This window comes from Brienomyrus brachyistius, chromosome 13 (genome assembly GCF_023856365.1).
Source record: "Brienomyrus brachyistius isolate T26 chromosome 13, BBRACH_0.4, whole genome shotgun sequence".
Lineage (NCBI taxonomy): Eukaryota > Metazoa > Chordata > Actinopteri > Osteoglossiformes > Mormyridae > Brienomyrus > Brienomyrus brachyistius.
In genome coordinates, this window is record NC_064545.1 from 1,835,288 (window position 1) to 1,862,320 (window position 27,033).

Consider the following 27,033-nt stretch of genomic DNA (forward strand, 5'->3'; position numbering starts at 1 on the left):
GACTCCAGTCCTGGGGGGCCGGAGCCCTGCACATTTTTTGATTTTCCCTCATTTATCACACCTGATTCAACTCCTTGTGCTAATTATCACACAGCTCTTGAGCTGAATCATTTGTGTGGGAAAAGGAAAAGAGCTAAAGCTACACAGGGCTCCGCCCCCCCAGGAATGGAGTTTGACACCCCTGCCCTAGATAAAACAAAACAGAGAAATAAAGCAGTAACATGGTAAAGAAACTGCCTGATAGCACAACCGCCACACTGTAGGAAAACCAAAAACCGCGAGAGCATTAATGCTCCACCTACACAACCCCCCTGGGAAAAGGGCCCCCCACTAAGGGCAAAGCAGGGTGGAGACCCTCAAGCTAAAAGCCATTCAAACCTCTACCCCCCTAACACCCAACAGCCAGATTATCTGAAGGCACAGTATCACATTTTTACTGACTAAAAAAATGGACATTATCAATCTCAGTTCATTCCACTGAATATTATAATACTTCACGCAGAGCAAAAGCACAAAATAATGACACCATTTAATTTCCATAAGCTGCCTGTTTGACTCGCACCTCCGCAGTGTGTGTGTGTGTGTGTGTGTGTGTGTGTGAGTGTGAATCAGTCCAAAGACACGCAGTGAGGCTGAATGAAGCCACAAACCTGCCCAAGGTACATGAGTGTGTGTGTCTGCACTATGATGGACAGGCTTCCCGTCCAAAAAACGGACAAGCAGATATAACCAATAACCAATATAACAACACATTGGTCATCAGGCAGCATTTTAACTTCACGCCTCCAGGGCTGACAGCGGAATCCCCTCCCTGAGTAGGTTTCCTCCTACAGTCTAAATCATATGGTTTGGTGTCTCTAAATCGCTTTTTGTATGTGTACTGTATGTGTGTGTGCACCCAGTAATGGACAGGCATTCAGCTTTGTTTCCTTGCCACCTGAGATATCCTGCAGAGGGTTTTCCTGGAGCCTGAGTGGTTATGATGGATGGATGGATATTACACGACATCTTATTCCCTGGGTGAGTATGCGACTTTAAGAATATACACATTAGCTTTTCCCATTGTGTCCACACTGCATGAACACCAGTGGGTGTTGGGTTTTAGACAGAGAAAGTCGCACCTTAGTCAGGGCCTGCTGCAGATGCTCAGGGTGGTGCAGGAGGTCTGTCTGTGACGTTGAGAAGACTCCCGTGGAAGGAGCAATCATGTGTATATGCAAGACTGTCAAAAGTACTCAGCAGGGCCTCCCATACGGGGGGAGAAAGGATAAGACTTTCTGGGGCTCAGACACTAGGCGGAGCTCATGAGTGTGGGAGCGAGACCAGTGGGAGCTTAAGTGTGGGGGGGGGGGGGATTTGGTAGAACTTTTCAGACATGTTTTTGTGAAGCCCTGAAGATGGGTAACCTATAATAATCTTTATTGTCTCTCCCAGAAGAGAGGGCATACCTCCAGCACTGACGCATGATGGAGATCTACCTGAAGGTCCTATCACAGAAACGTCCCACACGGCAAGGGCCAGTGTCCTTAACAGCATTTAATCCTAGACATCCTGAATGCTGTAAACAGGATAGGAGCAGGACCAAATACTGGAATTTGAGTCTGGGCTATATTCTGTGTTGGAAGAGTAAAGAGCTGACATAGGTGTCTTCTCATGGTGTTAAAGCAAGCATACACTGATGAAATTTGTCACACTACACTGGAGGATTAGGTCATTTGTCACACATGAAACTGGTGGATGGGTGTGTTGAGCATTATTCTCAAATACAACACTGTTGCAGGAGATACAGTAAAAAGTTCCATATTACTGATTGAGAGGTCAACTCAAAAAGCCCACACATGGGGTTCCCCCATGCCCTAGATTCCTCAGATTCTGCTGTTTGGCTTGAAAGAAGGACGCCTTCAACAGCATGTCAACACCGATACGAAGAACCAGCATGAATCACAGCCATCACTACTATTACAGTGTACCATGACTGTGTCCAGGGCACAGTGTGTATATATCAGTATCAAAGGGCCAACTAAGACATCTAATCGATAATTGTTAAGAGCGGTCGGTTAGCAAAAGCAGCACTTCTGACGGACACATCCTGGACAATTTCCGAAATGCCAGACAAGTGCTAGGTGTCAAAGGCAGTTCTGCCACTGGGCTGGACTGCATTACTGAGTACATTACCCACGTCCTCACTCACCAAGACGTCTGACTGCAGAAGCCCTTACCTGGCATACCAAAGCTTTCATGGCTTTTCAGATATACGGTTGCAAGTTACACGCAGTTCATTCAATGCTGGTTGCAAATCAATTTCTAACATGTTATGAGTCAAAGAAAGGCTGCAATGAGGAAGACTTTGTGTTGTTCAAATCAAACTCCTGCTTTCCTTAATCATGAGACTCCCAAAACATTTCACCAAACAGTGGTGCAGTTCAAAAACTTCATTAAAGGTGATAATTTCCAACCAGCTGAAGCAGGGGTCCCCAACCAACGGGCCGCAGACTGGTACAGGGTCGTGGAGTATTTCGTGTCGGGCGAACGGATAACAGAGGCTGTTTTACTTTGGAAAATACTTCCTTCTGTAGCTCATAGGTGGCGATAAGGCAACGCACTTGGTGGTTACGGTATAATCCCGTTAGAGTGGACTCGCTTATAATTGATTATTGTTTATAACGGTCCGCTGGTCCCGGCCGTGCGCCTTTAAGAACATACAGAAAAAGCATCAGGTATAGTGGACTCGCATATAACGGAATTTCACTTATAACGGACAAACAATTTGGTCCCCAGGGCCGCTTATAGCTGTAGTTTTGTTCGGCTGTAACAGACATGCAGGCTCTGCCTACAAGGCGCGTGGCGTGCCGGTGATATCTAGCGCAGATACGTAGTCGGGATTATTAATAGTCACGCATCTGGTCAGGTAAAGTTGGATTACTACATGTACAATATAATAATTAGGGCTGGGACTTTAACGTATTAATCCCGATTAATTAATTACAGAAAAAATTATGAATTAAAAAAAATTGCACATCTTAATCGCACTATTCTATCCTTGCTAATGAGAGTGCGCAGTTTTTAGCTTGACAGGTAGCTAACAGGCTCCTCCAATAAGCAACCGGAAAGCAAATCTTCCAGTTTGAGATGTTTACTAAAAGAGGCACTGTGAAACTCAACACATAATACATTTATTACAACTCAAACAACACACAATAAATACTTTGCACTTACAAGCGGTTAAATTAACTAGCGACTAGCGGGATGCTAATATAACATTGTAAATCCCATTGGTGTGCTAGCGCGATTAGCACTTCAGTGTTTATAATACCTTTTTCACAGACCGCGAACCGCTTAACAGCTTATCAGGCAAGTCTTTAAGGTAAGTAATTATACCATTTTAGATAGTAGACATAGCACTTTATCTTGAACGGTTGGTCTGTTTATTTTTGGCCAGGGATACTTCTGAGAATTTTTGACTGAAATGGGATTATTTGGTTTTTCTGGTTTCTCATACACGATGTTTGAAAAATGGGAGCAGTTGTCAATCAGTACTTTGGCATTTTAGGTTAATATTTCCAGTTTGCTCTGGGTTTTCTGCACTCATCTATTGGTCTGTGTAGTAGAATGATGAGAAAATAAACAAGATTAGCACAGGGGTGGCTAATTTTATCCAGAAAGGGCTGTTAGCCATGCAGCTTTTCACTGCAACTCTGTACGTAGAGAACTGATCGACTGAAGAGTTCGCACACAACTGATCGAACAGTTATCCCAAAAAAACCTGCAAACACACCCGTCTTTTCTGGATAAGATTGCCCACCCCTGTAGTAGCATATGTAGTTAGTGTGTATTGCTCGATAAAGGATGTTGTGGACCCAGTGGTCATTGTGCCATATGGTACACTTCGCCACATATGGTAAAAAAAAATTGAAAAAAAAAATTAAAATAAAAAAAAAGAATAAAACCTAATAATAATAATAATAATAAATCATTATCCCTTGTATGTGTAAATGTGTGTATTTGTAGCCCTATGCAGACCATTGGGCGTTGTGCAGTTTCTTCATTACACACATAACTTCAGAGGGACAACAGTCGCCTTAGAAAAGAGTACAGCACTTTGATGAGGTTCTCCTTCATCACTGAAAGGTGTCATTGCCATAATGGAAGAGTAGAATAACACTACAGTGGTCAGATAGGAATCCATGCCTTTGTACTAGGGAAATGACGCCTGTGATGTGCAGATATTACACGCACCTGTCTACTCCAGTCAGCCACTAATATTCTGTAAGCGACAACGTCGGACCAGGAATTTGTTTGTGTTCGCAGTGTGACTGGAACACAATGAACTGAAATCAACGTAATTACAGATGGAGTGTCTTTCTCCAAAAAGCATCTCATTATTTTACCGCTATATATTGCTATTTCTGAGTTATTCATATTATTGGTGTTATGTGACTGACACAATAAATTGATCATATATATATATATATAAATGTGTGTGATTATTATATATTTATATGATATTACCCAGTTCATGAGTTTTTGTTCATGACCGGCTGTGAAAGTTAGACCATCGATATTATAAAGTTTGTTAGTTTTTGCACACGACTCGCCGTGAGAGTCTGACCAATCAGCACTGGAACCACTGTAGTTCGAATTACGGAAGTCCCAACTAACTAACGTGGTCCAAACTACTGTGGTACGACGGTTTTGGGAAACTACAGATGTTTGAACTACCGTAGTACGATGCATCGTTAATGCTAATTTTCCCGTCGTTGTTTGGGAAACGCACCCCCGGTTTGCTAAAAAGAGCTGATATTCCCATTTGGTAGAGAGAGCCACGAGGAAAACAAACAAGCATGCAAATAAAAATTATCGCAGCCGGAAAAATTACTGACCTTATTTTAATTATCGTGCAATTAATTGATTTATCGTTTATCGCGACAGGCCTCTTGAAGTCCGTTATAACTGGATTTTACTGTAGTTAAATGTTGCGCACATCATTATCTTTGTTACACGTCTCTGCTTCCTCCCCCAACTATGCTCGTAAGAGAGAAACAAACTCAAGGCTCCCACTAATTCAGCGGGATGGTGAGTTGTATTTTTACGCACTTTGTTTTTAGTTGTTTCTATACCGGTCCGTGAAAATATTGTTTTACATTAAATTGATTCATGGCTCAAAAAAGATTGGGGATCGTTACATGTCCCCACACGTCTCTTAACATGCCCTCCCCTCCCCCCGGTCCGCAGAAACGTTAACGGAACAAAACCGGTCCGTGGTGGAAAAAAGGTTGGGGACCACTGAGCTAGAGTGTATGTTTGCTTTCATTATATTATGCAGATTTCTAAGACATGTGACACTTTAATTGATAGAAAAAAATAGAATGAGGAGACAACGATATCAAAAGTGACTATCAAATTAATTTATTATTTTATTTTATTCAATGATCCAGAGCCTGGCAGACAGACGAGGTAGCATTTATTTACATTAATTTTGCAGTAATTTTCAACTTTAAGACTCTGTTGCCTTTTCTGGGCATTTAGTTTTCTTTTTAATTCAATTTTTTTCTTTGAAAAAATCTTTTCATACTTCAGAAATTTCTGAGTGCCTCAGCAGTGTGGCCTTGCATATTTAATACTCTCAGCAGGTGAAAAAGAACATTATTTTCGACATTTAAGCAAAACTACTTATCTTCTGTTCATTAACATGCACATTACCAAGGCAGTGACCAGTTTATCATCCTCCTGACCAGCATCAAAAGCAGCCTGTGCTTCAGAGAATCCACAGATTTATGCCTCATGAAATGCGTGCAGAGGAAAGTGTTGGGGGATTCGGCATGAAAATGCAGCTCTCAAGAAACCTCCCAAGAAAGTTCAGGAGTAGTTCCAGGTCATAAAAAAATTAAAGGAAATTGCAGACTCGGTCATTCGGAAACCAAAGCAGTCGCTGGTCACTTTGCTCACACACAGGAGCATTAATGCTGCTGTTTATGCGGGCATGCTGTGGGTGTACTCTAACAAATCACAGAAAGCCACAGACACACACAGAAGCGGACGGCGGTGGGATCCCTGACACTGGCCTTGGTCCCACTGTCCCACAGCACGGCCGTACTTCAAAGGCCCTGAACCGCCATCCAGGGCTGGAAAAAGCCAAACCCAAGTTTCTCTGTCCTTCCGGCAAGGTTCCCACTGACTGTTACAGTTCCACAACCATCGACATGCAATCAGGCATGTGGACGGTGATCCGGGGAAAAAGCACGGAAGATGATCAGTCCTAGCTTGGACCACGCGAGCAGAAATGCCTGTGTTCCCATCGGACGACCCCTCCCCCGGCACACCCCGCCTGCCCCCTACCCATCCAGGACTCTGTACATGCCGTCAGATTCTGCCGACGAAAACCCACAAAAATGATGCTTTTTAGCTCTCTTGAAAGGTCGGGAAATATGGAAAAAGGGGGGAAAAAGGAATTCCAATTTCTGTAAAGTAGAAAAATATCCAAAATCAGCATTTTCCTCATTCAGAAGCAAACATTGTCTGGGGAGGAGCCCATAGTCTGTGGGGCCCTTTCTCCTCCTGGGTGAAGCCTCACACAGTCTTTGTGAAATCACCGCGTGCGTGGAACCGAGTGGGGGGGGTTCTGTGTCTGCGTCCTCTTTGTAAGTTATGGGAACAGTTTGAGGCTGGTGCAAGCAGCCATAAATTATAGAATTCATTTGCATATTCCTGGCATAAGACATTATGCAAATTGTGGCCGGTTTGCATAATGGATTCCTCCTGTTGCCCCCAAGTTGTTTCATGGTTTTTTTTTTTTATTTAATAATGAAAGAAACAAGGAGAAGAAAGGAGAGAATGGGGTGTTTAAGAGGCACAGAGCGGTGTGCCAGCGCCCCGCAGTCACATGCAGGGATAACAGCAAAGAGAAAATCAGCAAAGCGGCATTGGAGGGATGTGGAGAGGTGGCAGAGGCGAGGCGAGGCGGGGCGGGGCTGGGCGGTGTGAGGGATCGATCAGCATGGGGACGAGGCGGAGAGCCACACTGGCATCCGAGCGCCCGCCCCACCGCAACCAGGCGCGGCCACTCCACTCCTCGCTAATTAGCCGAGGCTGACGAGAGTGCCGGACGGAGGGGAGGCGTGATATTAAATAATTAACCTCGCGAGTGCCGTCCGTACGCCGGCGGGAACAGAGAGGGAACGCAGCAGCGACGGCAATTACTGAAATTAGCGTAGCTGCGGATAATCAGGAAAACAGCTCATTAGAATATGAATGAAATAAAGCTCCAAGTCGTTTGACAAGCATGAGTTCTGAAGTTCTGGGACAGCGAAGTGGGCAAGGCGGGGCGCGGAAAGATGGGTGGGAGCTTGCGTGATGGGGGGCATAGACTTTATGGTGGGGTGGTGGGCAGCAAAGAAAGGGATGGGCAATGGGGGGTGGTTTCTGGTTTCGACTATTTACAACAAAATGCCAGCACAACATCCTGGTGGGGGATCAGGTGGTGCAGCCCGAGCCGGCTGCTGGGGGAGGAGGCGGGGCGTCTGCCAGGCGTGGGAGCGGGCGGATGCTCGGAGACGCCAGCTAGCCAACCCCCCCCCCCCCCCCCCGCCCCCGAACAAAACCACGGCAGTGGGCGGAGGACATGGGGGAAGAAAGAGGGATGCATGTGAGAAAGCCAGAGATGGGGGAAGAAAAGAGGAAAGCTGGCACTGTGCCATCCATTCTTCGAGAGAGGCGGGCAAGGCTGGCGTCGCTGGCAGACCAGAGAAGGACGACGATGGCGGCGGTGGTGATGAGGCAGCGCGGACGCAAGGATAGGGGTTCAGCAGGGATGGGGAGCCATGGCGACATGGGCAGTGCCTACTGAAGATGGCAGAGGGTTATGGGAACAACTGATTATTTTATTATTTGTCTGATTTATTTTCCCCTCATCCTATAGTGCGGATCTTCCCCATGGAAACGCCAAGGCTAGTGGAGGAGAAATGATGAGAGAGAAACACAAGACCAATGAAGAAAGAGAACAACTCACAGCAGACTGGCGCATTGTCCCGGGGGGTGGGTATGGCTGGGGGGGAGGTGCAAAAGAAAGCCCTCCCTCTTCCTCAGTCTCATGCTGCAGTTCACTGTGCCAGGCAGACAGTTGGCAGACGCCATGCCAGCGCACCGGCTGGCAGACACATGCACCGACATGGGCGGCCCACTCCTCGGCGTGTTTCCGGGGATGGCTGCGGTGGCACTGGGGAGGCACCGGGTCCAGGAGGCTCCGGGTCCGGGACTGACAGAAGGCGGTGCCCGCAGCGGCTGACAGGCTGACATGGATACGGCAGGAAGAGGCAGCCCACCGCATCTCGCCGCAGTGCTAATTAAAACGACTCAAGTTCTTGCTGTTAATTAGAATGAGACTGAACGGGGGGATTACAAACAAAACAAAGCGGCCAGCCGACCGGAGGTGGGGGGGGGGGGGGGAGCACGCCATCACGCCCAGCCCAGCCTAGCCTCCTGCCCGCTCTGCGTGCCAACAGCGGCCATGTTTCCTTCAGATTTCCTCAGCAGCCGCCACTGGGCTGGACTATCCCTGGCACCTACTGCCCGGCCCGCACCCCAAACAGGAGACCCCAGCAACATGCCAACTGCCAGGAGGGAGCAGTTTACAAAATGCGTCAGCAAGAATCAATGGAGCTGGCAAATATGAGACTGCATACTAATGAAGAACACCCACGGCAAAAAAAAAGAAAATCATAACCAGTAATAAAAAGTTTTTTTTTAAATAATAATAATAATAATCATCATCACCATTCTTCTTCTTCTTCTTATTATTATTATTACCATCATGCTGTGTTGAAATTTGTTTTGTTTCACCTGATCCTCAAAACTACTCGTTCGGAGTGACGAGACGAACTTCTTTAAAGGCGGAAAAAAAAGCATGAAACTACATGATCACTGAGTACGGCAGAGCTGCAGAGGGAGGTAGGCAGGCAGACGGCGTGCGTGCCTGTGTGAGTCTGCGATTTATCCACATTCACGGCAATCACCAGGGAGATGAATGCCTCACGCTGTGGATCTATACGGCGCCCAGGAGCCACAGTGATGCCATACTACAGCAGGGCACAGGAGGCGGGCACAAGGGAGGAGGGTCCGCCGCACGAGCCCGTCCGCAACTCTGCAGACCAAGGGGGGCGCCGTGGGAATCTGCCCGCCCCTCCGACATCAGTTCCCCCTTTCCTTGCCCCATAATTGCCAACTAACCGGGCAAGCGCCTGGTTCCCATTCTTGTTCAGCTGCTGTGTCTCTCTCAGGTGGTACCCTGCTGCCCAGGCACACCGTCGGGGCACCGCATCCCTTCACAAGGTCCCAGGGAGCGGCGCCGTTGTTCCCGCAAGCTCCGCTGGCATTGGGCACCAAGCCAAGGATGGGTTGTGCTGCGATGGGAACCACAAGAGGAGCACGCTGCATTTGTCTCAGCTCCATGGGGGAAAAAAATCACAGCCCGTACGGTGCAGCCACATATTGGGGAACTTCATTTTCAGTTGCCATTACTCTCATCTCCTGTTTCCGTCTGACACAGTGAAAAGGTCTGGATTATAAATTGATAAACCAGGCGTTCACAGGGAAGGATTACAAGGGTCTTTGTGTTTCTTTGGGGCTGCTACTTAATGACAGAGCCAGAACCAAGATGGCCACCGACAAGAAGGATTACTTCCAAGTTGGCATCTTCTTGGGCATCATCACCGTAGCTCCGGCAACCCTGTGTATATACGATCGCGGAAAATGCGCAAGACCACTCCGGCTCGTAATTTCTGTTTGTGCTCTCTGCTACGGAACGAGGGGATTCTTTTTTTAACGCGCTAATGAGGTCGGAATCATCTGCCTTTCATTTTAATTCCACTGGGATGTTAATTGTGCCATGTCTTCATTATACAAATGGATTACAAAAAAGGAGAGAGGGAGGGAGGGACGAAGGGGGATGGATTTCTTGTGTTTATCGCTCTACAGTCATACCATACCATACCTCTGGCAAACAGCCACTAGGAAAAGCACACACTTGACCATAGAGGCACCTCCGGCTTCTATGTGAGAAATCCTGCTCTCCTGCTACCTCTCCCATCCAAGCAAGCCCCGGCTAAACCTGGATCTTACAGATAGAGCATCCGCTCTTGGATTTCTCTGCCCCCGTCATTTGGGAACTATTGGCATCGCTAATTATAATCCTTCACGATTGTATTACTTTCTTTAACTGCTCTCGTTATACCAGCTTGACGTGCGGGTTTCGGAGCGGCTCAGAAGAAACCGGGAGACAACGAACAGCGTAGCGGAAAAGCATCCCCAGCGCTTAATCGACATGCAGCCGGATAATTTGATGCATATTTCATTTGCATATCATTAAAAAGCGACGGCATGCTGGCAAACGGCTGGTGAGCGAGAGAGTGAGAGAGAGAAAGAGAGAGAGAAATAATTAGCAAAAGGCCGGTGGAGACTCTTAAAGATAAATGGTTGCTTTCCTTCAATCTGCATGTTCGCTTAAGTTCAGCTCCAAATTAGACTAAACGCCTGGCGACACACGCGGGACATGCACATGGGAGACGTGCGTGAATTAGCACACGCTAGACGGCTGCTAACGCGTGTCCATTGCTTTGAAACGCCGTGGAAAAATGGCTGATTTCTGAAGCTTTTTTAAAGATGAGAAATCGATGTTTCTAGTGCACAACTTTGAGAGCGATCGGTGGCAGTGACATAGTTAAACGTGATCACTGTACTTATGTGTATTAGTACAGCATCCTTTAAGGAGAGTAGATTGGCGGACTGAGTGCTGTGGATTAAGCCAAGCTCTGAAAGGTGAGTGAGTGAATGTGGTGAGATGGGCACACGTGCATGAATGGGGTGCCAACTTCAGCTTGCCATCTGTCTTGCAGGGGGGGATGTCAGCCCCCCAGCCTGTACTGTCCACTCTAATGACCACAAAGGTGCCATCGTCAGCTGTGCACAGTACCCAGCAAGGATACACCCCTATCCCGGGAAGTAGAAGGTAAAGCTTATTTATTTAAACACTCCTTCCAGGTGAGTGCTGTAGACTGTGGTTCATACTCTCCCACATCAGTGCTCCGGGTGGGGGGGGTTCCGCTGAGACCAGTCAGGTTTATTAACTCTTAGGACCCTGGGCGGGGACGTGAGAAAAGCGCGGGGTCAGTGAAGATGTCACATCCTTCGGTTTTCGCTTGAAAACCGGGTAGGAGGGAGGAAGTGATGTGGGGTGGGGGGTAACTGGAGACCTCGGAATGGTGGCAGACTGGGTTTCGTATTCCGCAGCATGACTCAAACAGGAAATGTATTATACATAACAATGACAGAAAGTGGCCTGGGGGGGCGCTGTCATTTAGCGGCTCCTTCCTCCTGCACATCCACTAGCTCCTTATGCCTTGGGACTGTTATCCTTCCTGTGCGAACAACGCACTTATTACCAGTCCTGGCAGATTTTACACATTGTTACATCGGGATGGAAAAACAAAAGAAATTAGCAAGTATTCAGGGGGATTAAATGGCACAAGGGCCCTTCAGACTAACGATTCTCAGTGACCTGAGCAGTCACACAGTCACATCAGAACTTTCAGTGCATTTCCCAGCCTAATAAGCTAAAGAGCAATAAACAGGAAGGTACGGATGCAGATGGACTCATCTGCATGAGAAGTACACCAACAAAGGTAGGAATGAGCACATGTTCAAACTTCACACAAAGGCTACAGGGAATTCCCAGTGTTTGACTGAGAGGAAACAGCAAGTGCATAGCTCAGGGTCACACAAAGAGAGAGCTGCTCACCGGCGTACTGCATTCCCATGTCTGTGCTAGTTATGTACTGGGAATGGCAGAACTAGTTATTTGGTCCATGGAATCCATGGAAATAGGAGAAGCCCTCCCTTAGAAAACTCAGCGAATCAGCCAACCGGGATTCCCGGGAATGGGCGAAGCTGCAGCCCCCCTTTTCCCAAACAGCCTCACACGCGACACCGCATGGGGTAGCGGGCAGCCGCCCAGTCCCGGCGTGCTTTTGGAGATTTCAGTGATGCAACAGCATGGGAATGAGGCAACTGCAGCACAACCGCAGGAACGGGCGCAGACAGACACTGTAATCCGAAGCGTTTTTCCGACGTGTCGCCTCCCACTTCACAGCACCTGCCTTTCCCCTTTCAGCATAGTGTTATTTTTAACCCTCCATGACCTTTCTAGTGATTTGCCTACATAAAACACGCTTTGCAGTATAACCAGCTCAAACTCTTGTGCCTGAGTAAAAATACCAACTGATTTTAACAAACCAGTAAATTACCACACCCTTTAATTAACCTGTCAATTCATTCCATCTAGCTTATACACGACCTTTGCCCTCCTGCCCCCGTTCATGGAATGGTCAGTTCATAGCCACGCCCACACAGTTAAAGGGTCCAGTCACACCCTGCCCCCTACTGTCTACCGCACTGAATGACGCTCTGACGCTGTCCCTTTAAAAACCTCCTGACAGGACAGCTGCCAATTAATGGGTTTCTTTTAATTACATCAGATTAGAATTAACAAAGCGTCACATGGTGCTCAAGGTGACCCACAACGACTCGCAAGCTTTTGAATGAACTTCCAGGAAGGTTAACCGTCAATCATCATCACTTCCTGATAGCAGCCTGTCACAGGGGAAAAATAGCCCTTTATGTGAAGTTTCAGGTCAGAAACACAGAGTGCCATTTAACCCAAAAGGGGGGAGGCCATTTAATGCCAGAAGCAGAGAGAGCAGACACAGAGGCGGTCATATTCACAGGGGACCTGACACAGGCAGCGCAAATTACACACAGGCACCATCAACGTCAGCTCCGACATTAACAGATTAATGCAAGGCCTGCTGCAATAAGAAATGCTTTTATTACACTGGTAACGAAGAGGCCCAAGAGTAGACCTCATTTTAATGAAGCTTATCACTGAAATATAATATCCCATTCCTTATCCGCCAATGAGAAGCGTCAACAATGATAATTAATAGAAAGGCAAAAATATCTCCTTAACCACTAGTTGGCAGTCACAAAAATTCAGGAACCTCAGATCTGTTCGTATGATTTTAAGAGGGTCTGAGGTCCAGGTTCTAATCTGAAATCTGCCACCCCAAGGAAACACGGTGAATCGAGGGTAGGCAGATAAAACGGGCTGATAAAAAATGATCAGCCACAGAACGGCATGGCTGTCTCCAACGCACCTATACTGCTGGGAACGAGTCATCCCGGGAGCCCACGGTGTCCCGGAACCAAATGAGGCAGACATCCCTGACAGCTCCCCCGTCATCCTCGTGTTGCCGTAGCGTAGAGCAACCCCCCCCCCCACAGCCCCACAGACAGCATGACAGCTTAAGTCCGCGGCCCAGCGGTGCTTGTCACGCTTCCGCGTCATCTGTACGCCCAGGATCTGCTGACTTAGCCTCACCTGCCCCATCATTTGCCCCAAACCTGTTCAAAGTGCCTGCGCCTATCCTGGGACGCTTTTCTACAGCGACACCCCAGCTGTCAGACACAGGGAGGAGCTAAACTCTTCTCTCGGAGGCCAGATTACGAGGCTGGTCTGCGGAAACACGGCCTGAAGATCCCACAGATTCATCCGGCACCGAACTCAGATCCACCCACATGTTGCCGAGGCAACCGCACATAACACTGCATGCAGTCGAGGTATCACTACTCAACACAGAAACATCCCATAAAACTGGGCTTTGGGCTAATGAGAATCCCATGGTAATAAGACCAAAAGGTCAATATTCACCTATAGCTGGAAAAACTGCACACTATTCTTTAAAGAAACACAATAGAAACAATCCACACAGACGCATATGGGACAGACGAAAGTGAATTAAACGCAAACAGCTTCCCTAAGCGTGACTGTTACTTTATGTGTGAAGGTTTCACACTGTCCAACCCCATAAGGGCAATATATATATAAAGACACACGCACAAACATACACATAAACAAGGCTTTTATTTGCCCCTCTATCTTCCATAACCACTTACTCATCGGACGGTTACAGGGAACACTGAGTCAATCCCATAATGCACAGGGCAGGGGATGCCCTTGAAGAGATTCAGGGTGCGCGCACACGCACACACACACACACACACACACACACACAGAGCATAAGGGCAATTCAGAGAGAGCAATTCACCTACACAGCAGGAAATCCACCGAGACACAGGGGAGCACATACACTGAGCACGTGCAGAGCTACGGTAGGGAATAAGGCCGAGCCCAGGATGTGTGGGGCGACAGAGGCAACTGCGCTGTCTGGATGCCTACAGTCTGCCTCACGCCCATTCAAAGCAGCCGCAGAACCGAAAGTGTTACACTGGTTCAAAGTGTAAGGTGGTTAAACTGGGGAGAGCGAGAGGGACACTGTTCTGTCTCCAGGGAAACGGCGGCCGGCCATCTTCCCCAGCTCATTTTCAGAAATGTTTTAAACATGAACACCGGTGGGGGGACAAAAAAGTGGTAATAAATGGGGGAATGCAGGATGTGTGTATTTTACAAGGGACGCCTTTACGTTTGGTCTTTTATTTCACGGAATTACTTCATACATCCGAGGAAATGGCTCATTTAAAAGCAAACGGGCCCCTCTTTTATATTTTAATGTGTGTTTGGGGAATAAAAGCAGGCTGGCGTTAGCAAAGTGAAAACGCAGTCCTCAGTCTGACCCCACCCCCCCCAGCTCAGCCAGGCTCTTAGAAAGAGGCAGCATGGGTACCTCAGCTTCCAGGGGACAGGAGTGTGCAGGCGTACAACAGGAGAGAAAAGGAAAGAGTCAAAGAAGACATCAGGCACGATCAGTCAGAAACACGATCAGTCAGAAACATGATCAGTCAGAAACACGATCAGTCAGAAACACGATCAGGGAAACAGGTAGAGCAAAGCGAGGGGTGGGCTAGAAGATGGCATAGTGGTTCAAAATGGGCCTCGAGGACAAGTTCCAGGAGCTGGACGGTCAAAGCAGGAGGTATGAAACGATCGGTATGTGAGACTGAACCTCGGTGAGGCCTCCACCAAACAGGTACGTAATGTGGAGGGGTTTCCTGCCCAAACGGGCAGGGCTCCCGATCAAGGTCTCACATAACCCCAGTGAGGAAATGCCACAGAGCACGCTCAGGAGCCAAACCGCTCTGATTGGCAAATAGTGCCTAATAGCTGCCCTTTCAAAGGGCATTGTGCTGTAGTACAGCCCCTATATGAGCATAAAAAAGCCTTTAATACCAAATTCTCCTCCTCGGCTTCCCCATAAAGGCGGGAACCAAATTGGATTTTCAAGGCCTTGTTTTCTAATTTGAAGCATCCATCATGTATTATTAAAGAAAGTTGAAGTGGGGGGGGGGGCAGGCCTGGGGGTTGGTGGTGACATGTGCCCCCCACTATCCCACATGCCTCGGCTGCACCAGAGATGGGCACAGAAAAACTGGGGAATCTCGTGCTTCGGTGACCCCGCCCGGCGTTACCTCAACACGGCAGCAATTACATTGCTCTTTCTCATGCAAATCGCTTTGACAGCACGACAATCGGCCGATTACATCCCCCCATCACCCCCCGCCCCCACACACACGCTCCTCCCGACTGACCCCCCTGGCGTCCATGCCGTTCTCAGGAATCTGCATTATTTATCATATGCGCAGCAGTGTGGAACGCATTCACATCCCTGCTGGTGCTGATTACTCGCTATCGCACATGTTAAGTATGAAGACTGCTGATTTACCCACTCGAACCCAAAACAAGCACTCCAGTCTGTCTCCAGAGACACCGTGCAGCAGTAGGGGGGGGGGGGGGCGGAGTCTTGAAGAGTGAGAGAGCTGGGGGCGGGGCCTGGCAGCACAGGAGGAACGGCGCTGTTAGCATGCCGCGATAAATCGCGCTAAACTGTCATTTCCGTTTACCGGCGGCGCTGGGAAATTAGCAGCGTGCTTTTCCCGTGGTGCGTATGATGCCAGGGGCAGTGCAATGGGGCAATTTAACATATCCTTAAACAGCCACCAGGGTACTGAGCACTTCCACCATGACAGACAGGGGGCACCAGAGTGCCAAGTCTGTCAGAAAATCTGTCTCTTTGAAAACAAAATGTATCACGAGGCTTGGAAAAGGATTAACAAAACACTATAAGCAGCTATTACAGTGATGGATTTAAAAATGCTTGGTTACTAGTTATTCAAATGATTTATATTATTGGTAGTCATGCCATGCGAAGAATAGTTTTGATAATAGATATATTATGCTATGGAATTTCTTGAGGTGAGCCATGGACGGATATACAGAAGGGGCGGTTCAGCATCATGGCTGTACAGCAGTACTGTGTTCCTCAGAGGGAGAGAAAGAGAGGGGGGGTGAAAGAGTGGTGGCCATCAAAAACCGCGAAGGTAACTAAATGAATGCTCGCGATTTCCAAAGGTCAACAAAATTCAAGCTGGCAGGAATCAACTGGAGGAGGAACGTCTGGAAAAAAAAAAAAAACTCAAAAAGCCAGCAGGTGCGGGCAGGGAGAAGGGGAGACGTGGAGGACCACTTGAGCTTTAAAGTCAGAATTCAATCTCACGCAGCTTTGTTCCTTAACAGGAAGCGAGAGGCTTCAGAGGGCATGAATAAACATCAGCCCTGCCATCACTGCTCATGCATCTTACATCACAGGGAGGTGCTATCTAATGGAAAGAAATGAAGCAGGCGGAGGCCGTGAGCTCCAGATGGGAGGGGCCTCGCACCGCTCACCCTGATAACCATCGGTCCGCACTGCGATATTACATTAAAAAATAAAACAAAATGAAAACCAAGCACTACTCATACCGATACCTTCCACTTCGACCATGATGTCAGTGCCATGCATATCAATAGTCCTCCGGAACACCAGGGGGCGCCAGTAATTTTGAATTAGACTAGAACGTGCATGACTCCATAGACTGTGTCAGACATTAAAGCTCGCCACCTGCAGCCTTCTAGCCACATCGTCAGATGGCGTTGTGGTGGTGCCCCATCCACATTTACTGCAAAATATGAGTGACATGGAAGGGGCGTCTTTGGGGAGGGCGTGATTCTGGTTGACACATGAATTCGGGGGGGGTGTTCAGCCACATGAGTCTCGGACTATGAGCCCATATATAATTCAGGAGTCATGTTAGCAGCATCTGTTTACGTATGTAAAGGCAGGAGCAAGCGAGCGCCGGCTATGCTCCGTGTATTTACTGTGCTGAGGACACCCGCTTCACCCTCTAAAAGCCAGATCCCGACACCTGGTCATAAAACAGTAACACTGGAAACTCATTAGCCATACCTCCTTCTTAAGTGAACTTGCCAAGTACCCAGCATGCCGTCGGTGATTCTAAAAACCAGCTAGAAAGTAGTTTTTTGTGCACTTCAAGCTGACTAAGTAACACAGTATATTACAAAGTGTTTCAGACAAACCTGTCAGGGTAAACGGGTATGAGCAAGTGATGTGACATCATGCCACGCTGCCCCACTGAGAGTGCGCAAGGAAGGGGATTCTCTTCTCCGCTGCTGGACGCAAATCACATGACCTCCGCTCCAAGGCGGAGGTGGGGTTTTCCCAGCAGGCCAATTACAACACGGTCAGCGATGCAATGAGGCACAGACACGACGGCTCCGACCTCAGAGGCAGTCCTGCACCGTTGACCTCATAACCATCTCTGAAGACCAGCCACTTTCCAGGATGTCAGAAGGCGGTCTGTCCTGTCACTGGCTCAGCACCACTATTAAAGAAATTAAATCTGGTATCCATCATGGCTTCCAGGCTCTCTGTCTCTCGATCACTCGCTCTCTCTCTCTCTCTCTCTCTCTCTCTCTCTCTCTCAGACCACTAGTAAGCATTTAATAAGTATATACAGGTGGCTCCTTAAGACCTCTCTAAAGTGTTTCAGTTTCTCAGAGTCTGTGGGAGTGGAGACAAAGCCAGAATGGAGACTTGGAACATTGCAGTACAGAGGCTAGTAGCAAGATACAAGACGTGCTTCGGAAGTGAAGATGACTACGGTCTCCTACAAAACGTACCTGGCCTCTGCACCCCTGTCCCCTAACAGACTCAGAGGTGAACGCTCATCAAACCCTCCTGGAGAGTGCCGTCGATGGACGCCGCGCTTAGCGTGTGTGCTAACAATCTGTGTCGCACGGTGCTGACATGGGACTCTGTAATTTGACATGCTCACACAACAATGATGCATTACCCCTCTTTGAAAATATCACAATGATTCACTGGGGCATACGTGCCGATTCTAGGAGACCGTAATGTTGTGGGGGAGGGATCAAGGACAGCCCAGACGAATCAGAGGGAGGCATTAAAACACAGTCAGTTAAAACCCATTAGCAAAGAGGCTGCTTCTACGCCAGGACTCCATAATGGGATTGGGTTTCCGTTGTATTTAAGCAAAGAAACATGCATCTCCATGTAAAAAGGGAGAAATCTATTAGGGGGAAACCTGATTTATTCTGGTGATTGCCCACCTCAATACAGTCAACTTTAATATTTAGATGAATGAATAAGTAACTCAAAAGTATTTGTATTTTTATTTATTTAGCGGGTGCTTTTATCCAAAACGACATTTTTTTTTCCTCGTAAAACCAGGTCGATCCAGTCCATGGAGAAACTAAGGGTTAAGAGTCTTTCTCAACGGCCCAAGAGTGAAATCACATTGCTCACCCTGCAATCTGAAGTGGTGACTTTCTGGTCACAGATCGGCATCCTAACTCGCTGACACATACAGTGGCCCAGAAGTATGAGATGGAAATAGAGGTAAAAAATCATTTACTGCCCCCACAGGGCATTGCAGGAACTCATATACATTTGTCCATATAATAAAGCTTTTTACATTCATGTCAACCTAACTGCAGGGAAACAGCGAGAAGGGTGATAAAAACCTGTAGTATTTGATGAATACACTGAGCCATCAAATAAGATAGAGGTCACCTTAGACGACCTGACTGGGGTGTGTGGGGGGGGGGAGTACTTATGATGCTGGCATCTTTCGGCTATGAGATAGCAAAACTGGCAAAAAACCATGAGTCTCACAGATAAATTGTAAGACTTGACATCTGTGAGTTTAAGAATGATGGTGTGAGAAGTGAATGAAGAGATAATTCGTGACTTAATGAGCAACAAATGTGTGCCTGCATCCAGAAGGTGGCAGGCTCAGATCCCATAGATGGCAGAGACCAAACACACCCCCTTGAGCAAGGCCATTATCCCCAACTGCTCCATGGATGCTGGCTGAAACTGTCCCCTGATTCCAAGTTTTTCACTTGCACACGCCTACTAAATAAGCATTCCTGTGCTAAAGTCTCCACGTAACCTACACCTTTCAAGAAAACAAATGGCTTGAAATGCCCGTGGTCTCTGCCTAATGTCTGAGAAACAATTATGCTTTAAATACCTCATAAACATGCAATTAAATAAGCAGTGCCCACGTTCATTCTAGTGGCTTCTTTACGGACCCCTTTCAGCATTTGGTTGAGGGCGGGTTGTGAGAACTGTCAATCATGGCATCAATCACCTACCTGTAGGGCCTTCTGAGAGTTTCTCGATTGGTTCTCCGTCTCTTGTTCCACCTCCAACACTGTCTGAATCAGCGCCTCGTTCTGCTGGCTGAGATCCTGCACAAATGACTGCAGTGCTTCCACTTTGCTCTAGGGGGAGACAGAGAGGGAAGTTAAAGTGCAGCGAGTTCCTCTGTGACCAGCTTTGCCATTTTAGTATTGATTTTACCTGCATGCTGATGCACACAGAATATAATATGAGTGATTAACCACACTGACAGCACTAATTGCGCAACAGCCCAATTTGAACACGATGCTCCACAGGACAGCTGTGAATAGTACTGATCCATAATCATCCATAAAACTTGAAATAATCCTTGAAATGCATCTTGCAGGAAGCAGCGGTCAGTGAAAGAACGTCAGCTGTATAATGAGGTTAGGCTGAGATGCAGATGAAGCTGGGGGGTGGGGGGAAGCTGACAAACTGGTGGAGTCTCTAGGCCAAAACGGCCAGGGGGACTCGAAGCGACCAAATCACACTGTCACTACAAGGAATGAGAAGCCTGGCTTTATGGGTCAGACCTCTACTCAAATCATCCACCCATCCATCCATCCTACTCTCAATCTTCTACCGCCTAAAAAAGTGTAATACACCTCGGCATGGTGTGGGATTTTTAATTCAGTGTTACTGGAGGATCAACAAATCCCACAATATTAACCCAGTCTAAACAGCAGCAGTCAGTTCTATCTCTACCCGTATGTAGTATTGTCTACTAGCAAATCTTCATGTACTCTAGTTAAAAGCCAAATCAAAGGTATATGTCTTGCTTAAGTGCCTCAAGTATTTAATACATAAGCCCTTGAATGTGGTGCAGCTTTCAGACAGAAAAACGTGTCTCCAGAACAAGGCCAGACAGTGACACACGTGGCTGAAATTTAACCAGTTTTCAAAAATATTAACTGAAGGAGAAGAGGAGCAAGACCACGCAGATCTCAAGCAGCGCTAAATGCACCGTTATGAAGAGGAACGAAACGCCTGCCACCCCATCAGGATCACGGGGTGATCCTCTCTCACCTCAGCAGCCCCTTGTGGTGAATATGCAGTAAGCAGGTACAGCCATACAGGTTAAAGTGGCGTTTTCAGCTACAGCCAGAAGATGGAGGGGATATGTTTTATGTAAAGAACCTGGAGAAAGCAGAGGGTGCTCCAAAACCACAGTGCCCTTGGCAGGTGTAAAGAAACACACCAGAGTGAGCCCATATCCCTGATGGCAGGGCACCTGGAGTCATGATGTCACTCTGAGTATATCTTAAAAGGGCCCCACGGCCCACGAGACAGAGCAAAGCCCAGTCCCAAAAACAGGCCACTCTTCCTAATCATAAAACCTACCGTCTAATACTCACAATAACTATTATGAACTCTCCTAAAACTGTTCTCCCAACAAACTAATCATTAAAAAAGTTTAACTGATCTAATCTAATCTAATGGCTAACTGGACAGTTCTACATGAAGAAAATAAATTCTCAACAAAAACGTTCACCACAAACTTACTATCTTTAGGTTTATAATTATGAGGAAATTAAGAGCGATTCTGCCTCAGACAGGCCTTGATCTGTATCGGCTGTCTATGACGAAAATACATTTAATAACAGTCTAGCTAGAAGGCATGTAGAATGGAAAATGTTAGAGAAAAAAGGTTTATATACAAATTAATTTGCAGTCAAAAAGACTGTATGAAGGACAGAACAAATTGTACTATGAAAACAGAAAATAAAAGAAAGAAAAAGCCCTCTGAGAATTAATATTCATATTACACACTTGTATTTATTCTATCCCCTTCTCAAACAGATGAACAGTATGAAAAAGTAATATTACAGCAATAAAGCATGATTTACAGCCTCCCCCTGCATGCCCCCTCCCTCTTTCTTATTTGATCATTTAGTCAGGCTCGTATAACAGTATATCAGAGCCTAATGAAATCAGTGGCTGCACTTTAAACGCTGAGCTTTCCGCGGCCAAACGCCACTCGAATCACGCCCACCGCCACTTTCCACGCGAGTCAAGGACAGAGTCCCTTGTTGACGTTTAGGCCCATTTCCTCCAGCGATAAGATGATCGATCAATCTCAGCCCTCAATATCGGTACACAAACAAGATTAGGGGGCCCATTCTCATGGACACTTGCACGTCCCTGTCGGTCCGAGTAGCGCTGACCTAAAGCTCATGCCATCCCTGTATCTGCAAACTTCCCTGTCTTTTGTTTTATGCTCGGCCTGCCTGTATCTGACAGAGATGCCGAAATATTCTGAAGTACTCAGAACGACATAAAGTTTGATTCTTATTGCAAATAAATTGATCCTTTATTTGCCATTCACACAAGTATGAGTACAGGTACAATGGAACACTTCTTTTCACTTATCGCTTCATGCTCTCCTTTTTAAGGCATACACGCATGTACAGAAGAATGTGAAGTATGTAGTGTGAGGGCAGGGTCAGGCCATTTATCTGACGGTCCCTGGAGCATTTCAGGGGGCCCTAAAGAATCGTGACTATCCTTCCAAGGATGGGATTCAAACCAGCGACCTTCTGATCACAGACACAGAGAGCTAATTAGCTGTGCAACACACAGAGCCTTACACCACACTTTTCCTCATAGTGGCAATCAAACTTCCTATCGTCATTAGCAGGTGGGCACAAAGACACACAGGTCAGGTCAGTGTGTCCTATCGGATACACTGCAGTAATACACACACATCCCTGACCCTTATTGTCAACAATCCCTTAAAACAGCAAACTCTACATGCAAAAAAAATCTGTACCGGTTAGAAAACCCAAGCAGACAGTTACAAAGGAACATTATTGGATGTGTAACCCTTCCTTCATTTGCCTTCACACTCCTTTCATAACCCCCTTAAACGTTTCCATGCCGATCAGTAAAATTATTACTCACTTATGTCTGTAGTATGAAATGTACCTCTATATGAAACAGAGTGACCTCCACTGTGCTTTAAAAACCATACTCCACTAGAGAGACAGGCCATCTGAGCAGCGTGTTGTGGCATGGTCTCCTGGCTACCGCCTGGCTGCCTCGAACCATTAAGCTACCAAACCACTCCCCCACCCGACACCCAGGGATTTCTGGGTCATCTGACTGCAGTGTAACTGACAGACATCTAAGAATATCAGCTAATGCTGCATAACTGTTACCTTCACAATGCAAAGGCACAGGAGCAAGCAAACAAGTACTGTAGTTCAAAATATGCATCCCACAAATCTATCTCCCGCTTAGCCAGTACAGGAAAACAGGGGCCTGAAGCCTCTCTCAGGTGGAACAGTGCATTCTGTATGTTTGGTATATAATGTAGATCCTTGAAAGGAATTTTCCCTCAGGGCAGGGGTCGGCAACCCAACTGAGATGAAGAGTAACTCTCAGAATTCTTTTACAAAACTGAAAATCATAAACAGTTTAGCAACATTTTTGTATGACACCAACAACACAGTGTAAATAAGCAAATGCGTCATGGACTTTGGATTGAAAATGGAACGTCCCTAATTTTTTTAATTACCTGTATATCGTTTTTATTTTTTAAATAAATAGGTGCAACTTTGATAAAACATCCTTTAATGCATTCTGCATCGGTGAAGGGCTTTCTGTGTTTTATAATCTCCCAGGACACCACAAAACTAGTAGTAACTGTGCTATGCCCTGAAGTCGAGTGAACAATGAAAGTTAGAAAGCCGTATTTTTTCAGTATATAATACCATCATTAATATCATAGTTTTCGTTTTTTTCTTGGTACATGGGGAAACGTTTCAATAGCTTTATTGTTTCAGGTTACTTTTCAAAATGTCTTTGATAGCTTAAAAATGAAAAGTGGTACCGATTGGAACGATATTATCAAATCAAGCTAAGCTACCAAGACGAACATCACAAGCCATCAATAATAAAAATGTAAAGTACACAGAAACCTCTCGAGATTTTGAGGTGCTGTTTAGACCTGCAGTGTTCACACCGCATGTAAGGATGCCTTCAAAATCGCATATTATACCATACTTACTGAATTCCATTGGAAGTGTACTGTATGTTTGCATGAGCACAAGCAGACAGCCAAAGATCCGCATGCTCAAGGACTGGGGGTAGCCGACCCGTGCCCCAGGGGGATTAATAAATTATCAATCAATCAATAAGGATTCATGCCCACCTGCAGCTTCTGTTCCACGTTGCTCTCTGATTCGTCGATCCGCTGAAGACGCTCAAGGTACAGCACCCGGAATTCCATCAGGAGGCTGTACAGCTCAGCGGGCCGCTTCATACCACTAGGAGGAAACCCAGAACATCTTGAGCTTGACCCACCCCCCCCTGCTGGCAAAGTAAAGAGAACATGGCCTGAAACGGTCGTGAACGGGGAGCCTTTCACGAGTATATCGATCGCTTCCGCACACCAAAAAATAAAAAGCAATGCAAGCCTCACTTGACATTTTAGGTACTGTCTGAACTACGCAGAAGGACTCTGCAGAACAGTGATTCAGCTGCTGCTTCGTACAATAACATTTTTCAGCGCCCCACGTGCAGCTCTGTGGGATAGCGAGGGGTCAGACGCAACTATGGAACGAGGGAGGGGTGGTGGGGGGCAGCACGGACTTAGAGCCAAGAGTCAGATACCAGAACAATTTAATTCTAAAATAAAACACGCCCTAAACCAATGTTTCTGAAACCAGTCCTCGGGGACCTCAGACACTTCATTTTTCTGCTCCCTCCCAGCTCTTGGTAGGGAGCTGAAAGGGAGCAAAAAAGTGGAATGTCTGACATGGAGCTGGGAGGGAGTAAAAACATGGACCATCTGGGGGTCCCCAAGGACCCAACTGAGAAACACTGCCCTAAACAGACAATAAAGAAGCCAACTAGAAATCAACTTGCTCTTTGAACTTGAGAGTCAATAGGTCGCTTTCCATCTTGTCATGTGGGAGCAAAGGACGTCTATGCTACTCCCTTCACCCAACCGAGACCGACCAGACCCGGAATCAATAAGCTTGATAGCAATAGTTGCGTTTGTGAGCGCCGAGTGTGGCCCCAACCTGGAACAGGATTCCGCATCACCGTTCGCACCAGACAAAACAACTGGTCCGTTAAAACGAAAACCCGAAGTCCACAGCTTGGGGAATCTCTTAAGCCACTGGTGGGGAGGGGGGGGGTATCATTGATGTTGCAGACTCACATACAGATAACAAGCTCCAGTACACAGGAGACTGTGGGAACCTGAAAATGCAATTTTAAATAAATAAACATTACCCTTTTGAGGAATTGGATTATTTTAGTAAGGGTCATTCAGTACTTTTCATTTATATGGATATTTTCTGTTTTCCCCCATTGCTGACTAAGAAATATTCTGGATTAGGATGATTTATTCCTGCGAGCTAAAGTGCTGATTTACTGGAGATCCTGGTGAGGCTTCCAAACATTCCCCTGAATCATTTAACTGCACCCACTACATACATCAGAAATACACCCCAGCGAATCATCACCACTGCCTCTGGGATCCATTACTTATTTCTTCAATTTCAACAAACTTCATCAAAATGTCCTTCATCATATTTTACTTTGAATAAATATATCAATATGATAAGTAACTGGCTCCACCGCCGGGGCTGAAGGCAGGAATCCCACCTCTGCTCCATATGCGTGCAGATTGCATGTTCTGCCCATGTGACAGAATCCGCCAAAATCCAAAGACACACAGTTAGGGGCTCTAAATTATATGTATGTTCCCTCCAACAGACTTACACCATAGCCGTGTGCCCAATGCTAATTGAGACAGGCATCAGTCACTCACCCTCCACACACAACCCTGACCAGGATAAGCAGCGAGAAGATGGATGTTTAATTAAAGATAATTAAATTAAAGGAATGATTTGGAGGGGGGAAAATCCAGCATACTGCCATACCTTATAATAAATGGCTGTCATCTCAAAACTGCAATACTGAAGTGTGTTTTATTAACAAATGTACTTTACTGCCCAGCAAATATATGAAAATGGAAAACAACTGAGCGGAAAACTGCACAAAGTCAATATAATAACTCAAATGAGTGATTATTATGCTTTAATTTTGAACCCTGAAAGGGTTTCGTGTGTACAGCCTCCGTTACCTAGAAGTCTGTACATAAGCTAGATCCCAAACCCTCCCGAGGACCTCCATGACTATCACACTCCACTTTTACAATTCCCCAAGTTCATGTAACCTCCTATTAAATTAAGTCAGGAGTGCAATGGTTAGCTATGAAAGGTATATTCACTCTGCTTCCTAACTTGCGGTTCCCAGTAACCCAAGGCTGCTTCCTCATCGGCAGTGCGCTGATGGCTGTCGTTTACAAATCACAAAGTCTATTTTATTTAAATTTTTACCGTTGTCCTGGGGTAACAGAGTCTGGAAGAAAGTAATGGGAATCGCGTAAAGTGTTACACATTTTTTGGTGACAGAAATGACAGCAGCGCGGCTAATATACCGAGGAGGTCAATCTAGCCGCTAATCATTATAAATCTTTTAACATGGAAATTAAATGTCTGTATTACAGACTTGTCTTAAACGCATTGTAGGTTTTATTCAGATTCACACTAACTTTATTCCAGTAAACCTAAGGTCAGTATGAACATACGTATAATCATTATCAAATCAGTAGTATTGCGCACTATTTTTTGCACGTATATTCAATTCTTTGGCTCTTGTGAGGTGACAGATGACTGAACCTGATTTCACACCTGCTGTAGCCCCACATATACATTATATCACAATACTGTACTTCTGTACTAATAAATCGGGCTCGTTAGGAAAATCGTCATTCATGACAGTCTAGTACTGCCCAAGCGTACTGTTAAGATGCCGCTTTCTGATTTCATATGGATCGGTTTTAAGTACCCTTTAATCCCGGCATGTAACGGCCACTTTCTGATGCACTGCTGCTTATTACCTCACCACAGCGGGACTTGTGATCTTGGCAGTACTCGAACTGGTGATATCTGTGAGGAAGTAAAAAAATAATACATCTGACCAACCTTAATCATTCGCTAACATTTAAAACCCCAGTTAAACAGTGCAAATCAAAGCTTATTACTCTACCCGCCTTGGGACGTTCATCTCCCGCCCCGACCACCTGCACGTCATGGTTATTAGATATGCAACTAGAACATATCAGCCAATAAAAATAGAGCGCTTCCGGCGGTCCGCAGCAGGGACCAATCGGATTGCACGTCTTTTGTAAACGGGTGTTTCTTTATCTGACGCGACAGTAAGAAAACACGGATTTCCATAGAAACGCTGTTGTGTGTGCATCGCAAATTGATGAAATCCTTCAAGTTTTAAAATTGTAAACAGCGCGTAAAATGACTTTTAAACAAAACATACTTCAGGAGGGCGACGTCAGGAGCACATTAATGAAATGAAACCATTACGTTTTTGTTTGTGGTTGACTGTAAAGTAATCGGATTGCGTTGTGTGTTTTTTCTGTTACGTGCTCAGCGAACTTTATATGTTCTGACAA

General features: G+C 46.3%; 1 protein-coding gene across 2 annotated transcripts in view; it reads right to left on the bottom strand.

Annotated features, from left to right (window-relative positions):
* Positions 1 to 26,651, bottom strand: part of LOC125706530 (polyamine-modulated factor 1-binding protein 1) — a 94,405-nt gene extending 67,754 nt beyond the window's left edge. For both annotated transcript variants that reach the window (XM_048973258.1, XM_048973259.1), the window contains exons 1-4: positions 26,617 to 26,651; positions 26,464 to 26,512; positions 23,701 to 23,815; positions 19,520 to 19,648 (exon numbers count right to left, since the gene is read on the bottom strand). In XM_048973258.1, the coding sequence (XP_048829215.1) occupies positions 19,520 to 19,648; positions 23,701 to 23,811 (240 nt within the window). In that variant the 5' untranslated portion in view covers positions 23,812 to 23,815; positions 26,464 to 26,512; positions 26,617 to 26,651. The remainder of the gene's footprint in view (positions 1 to 19,519; positions 19,649 to 23,700; positions 23,816 to 26,463; positions 26,513 to 26,616) is intronic.
* Between the last annotated feature and the right edge of the window lie 382 nt (positions 26,652 to 27,033).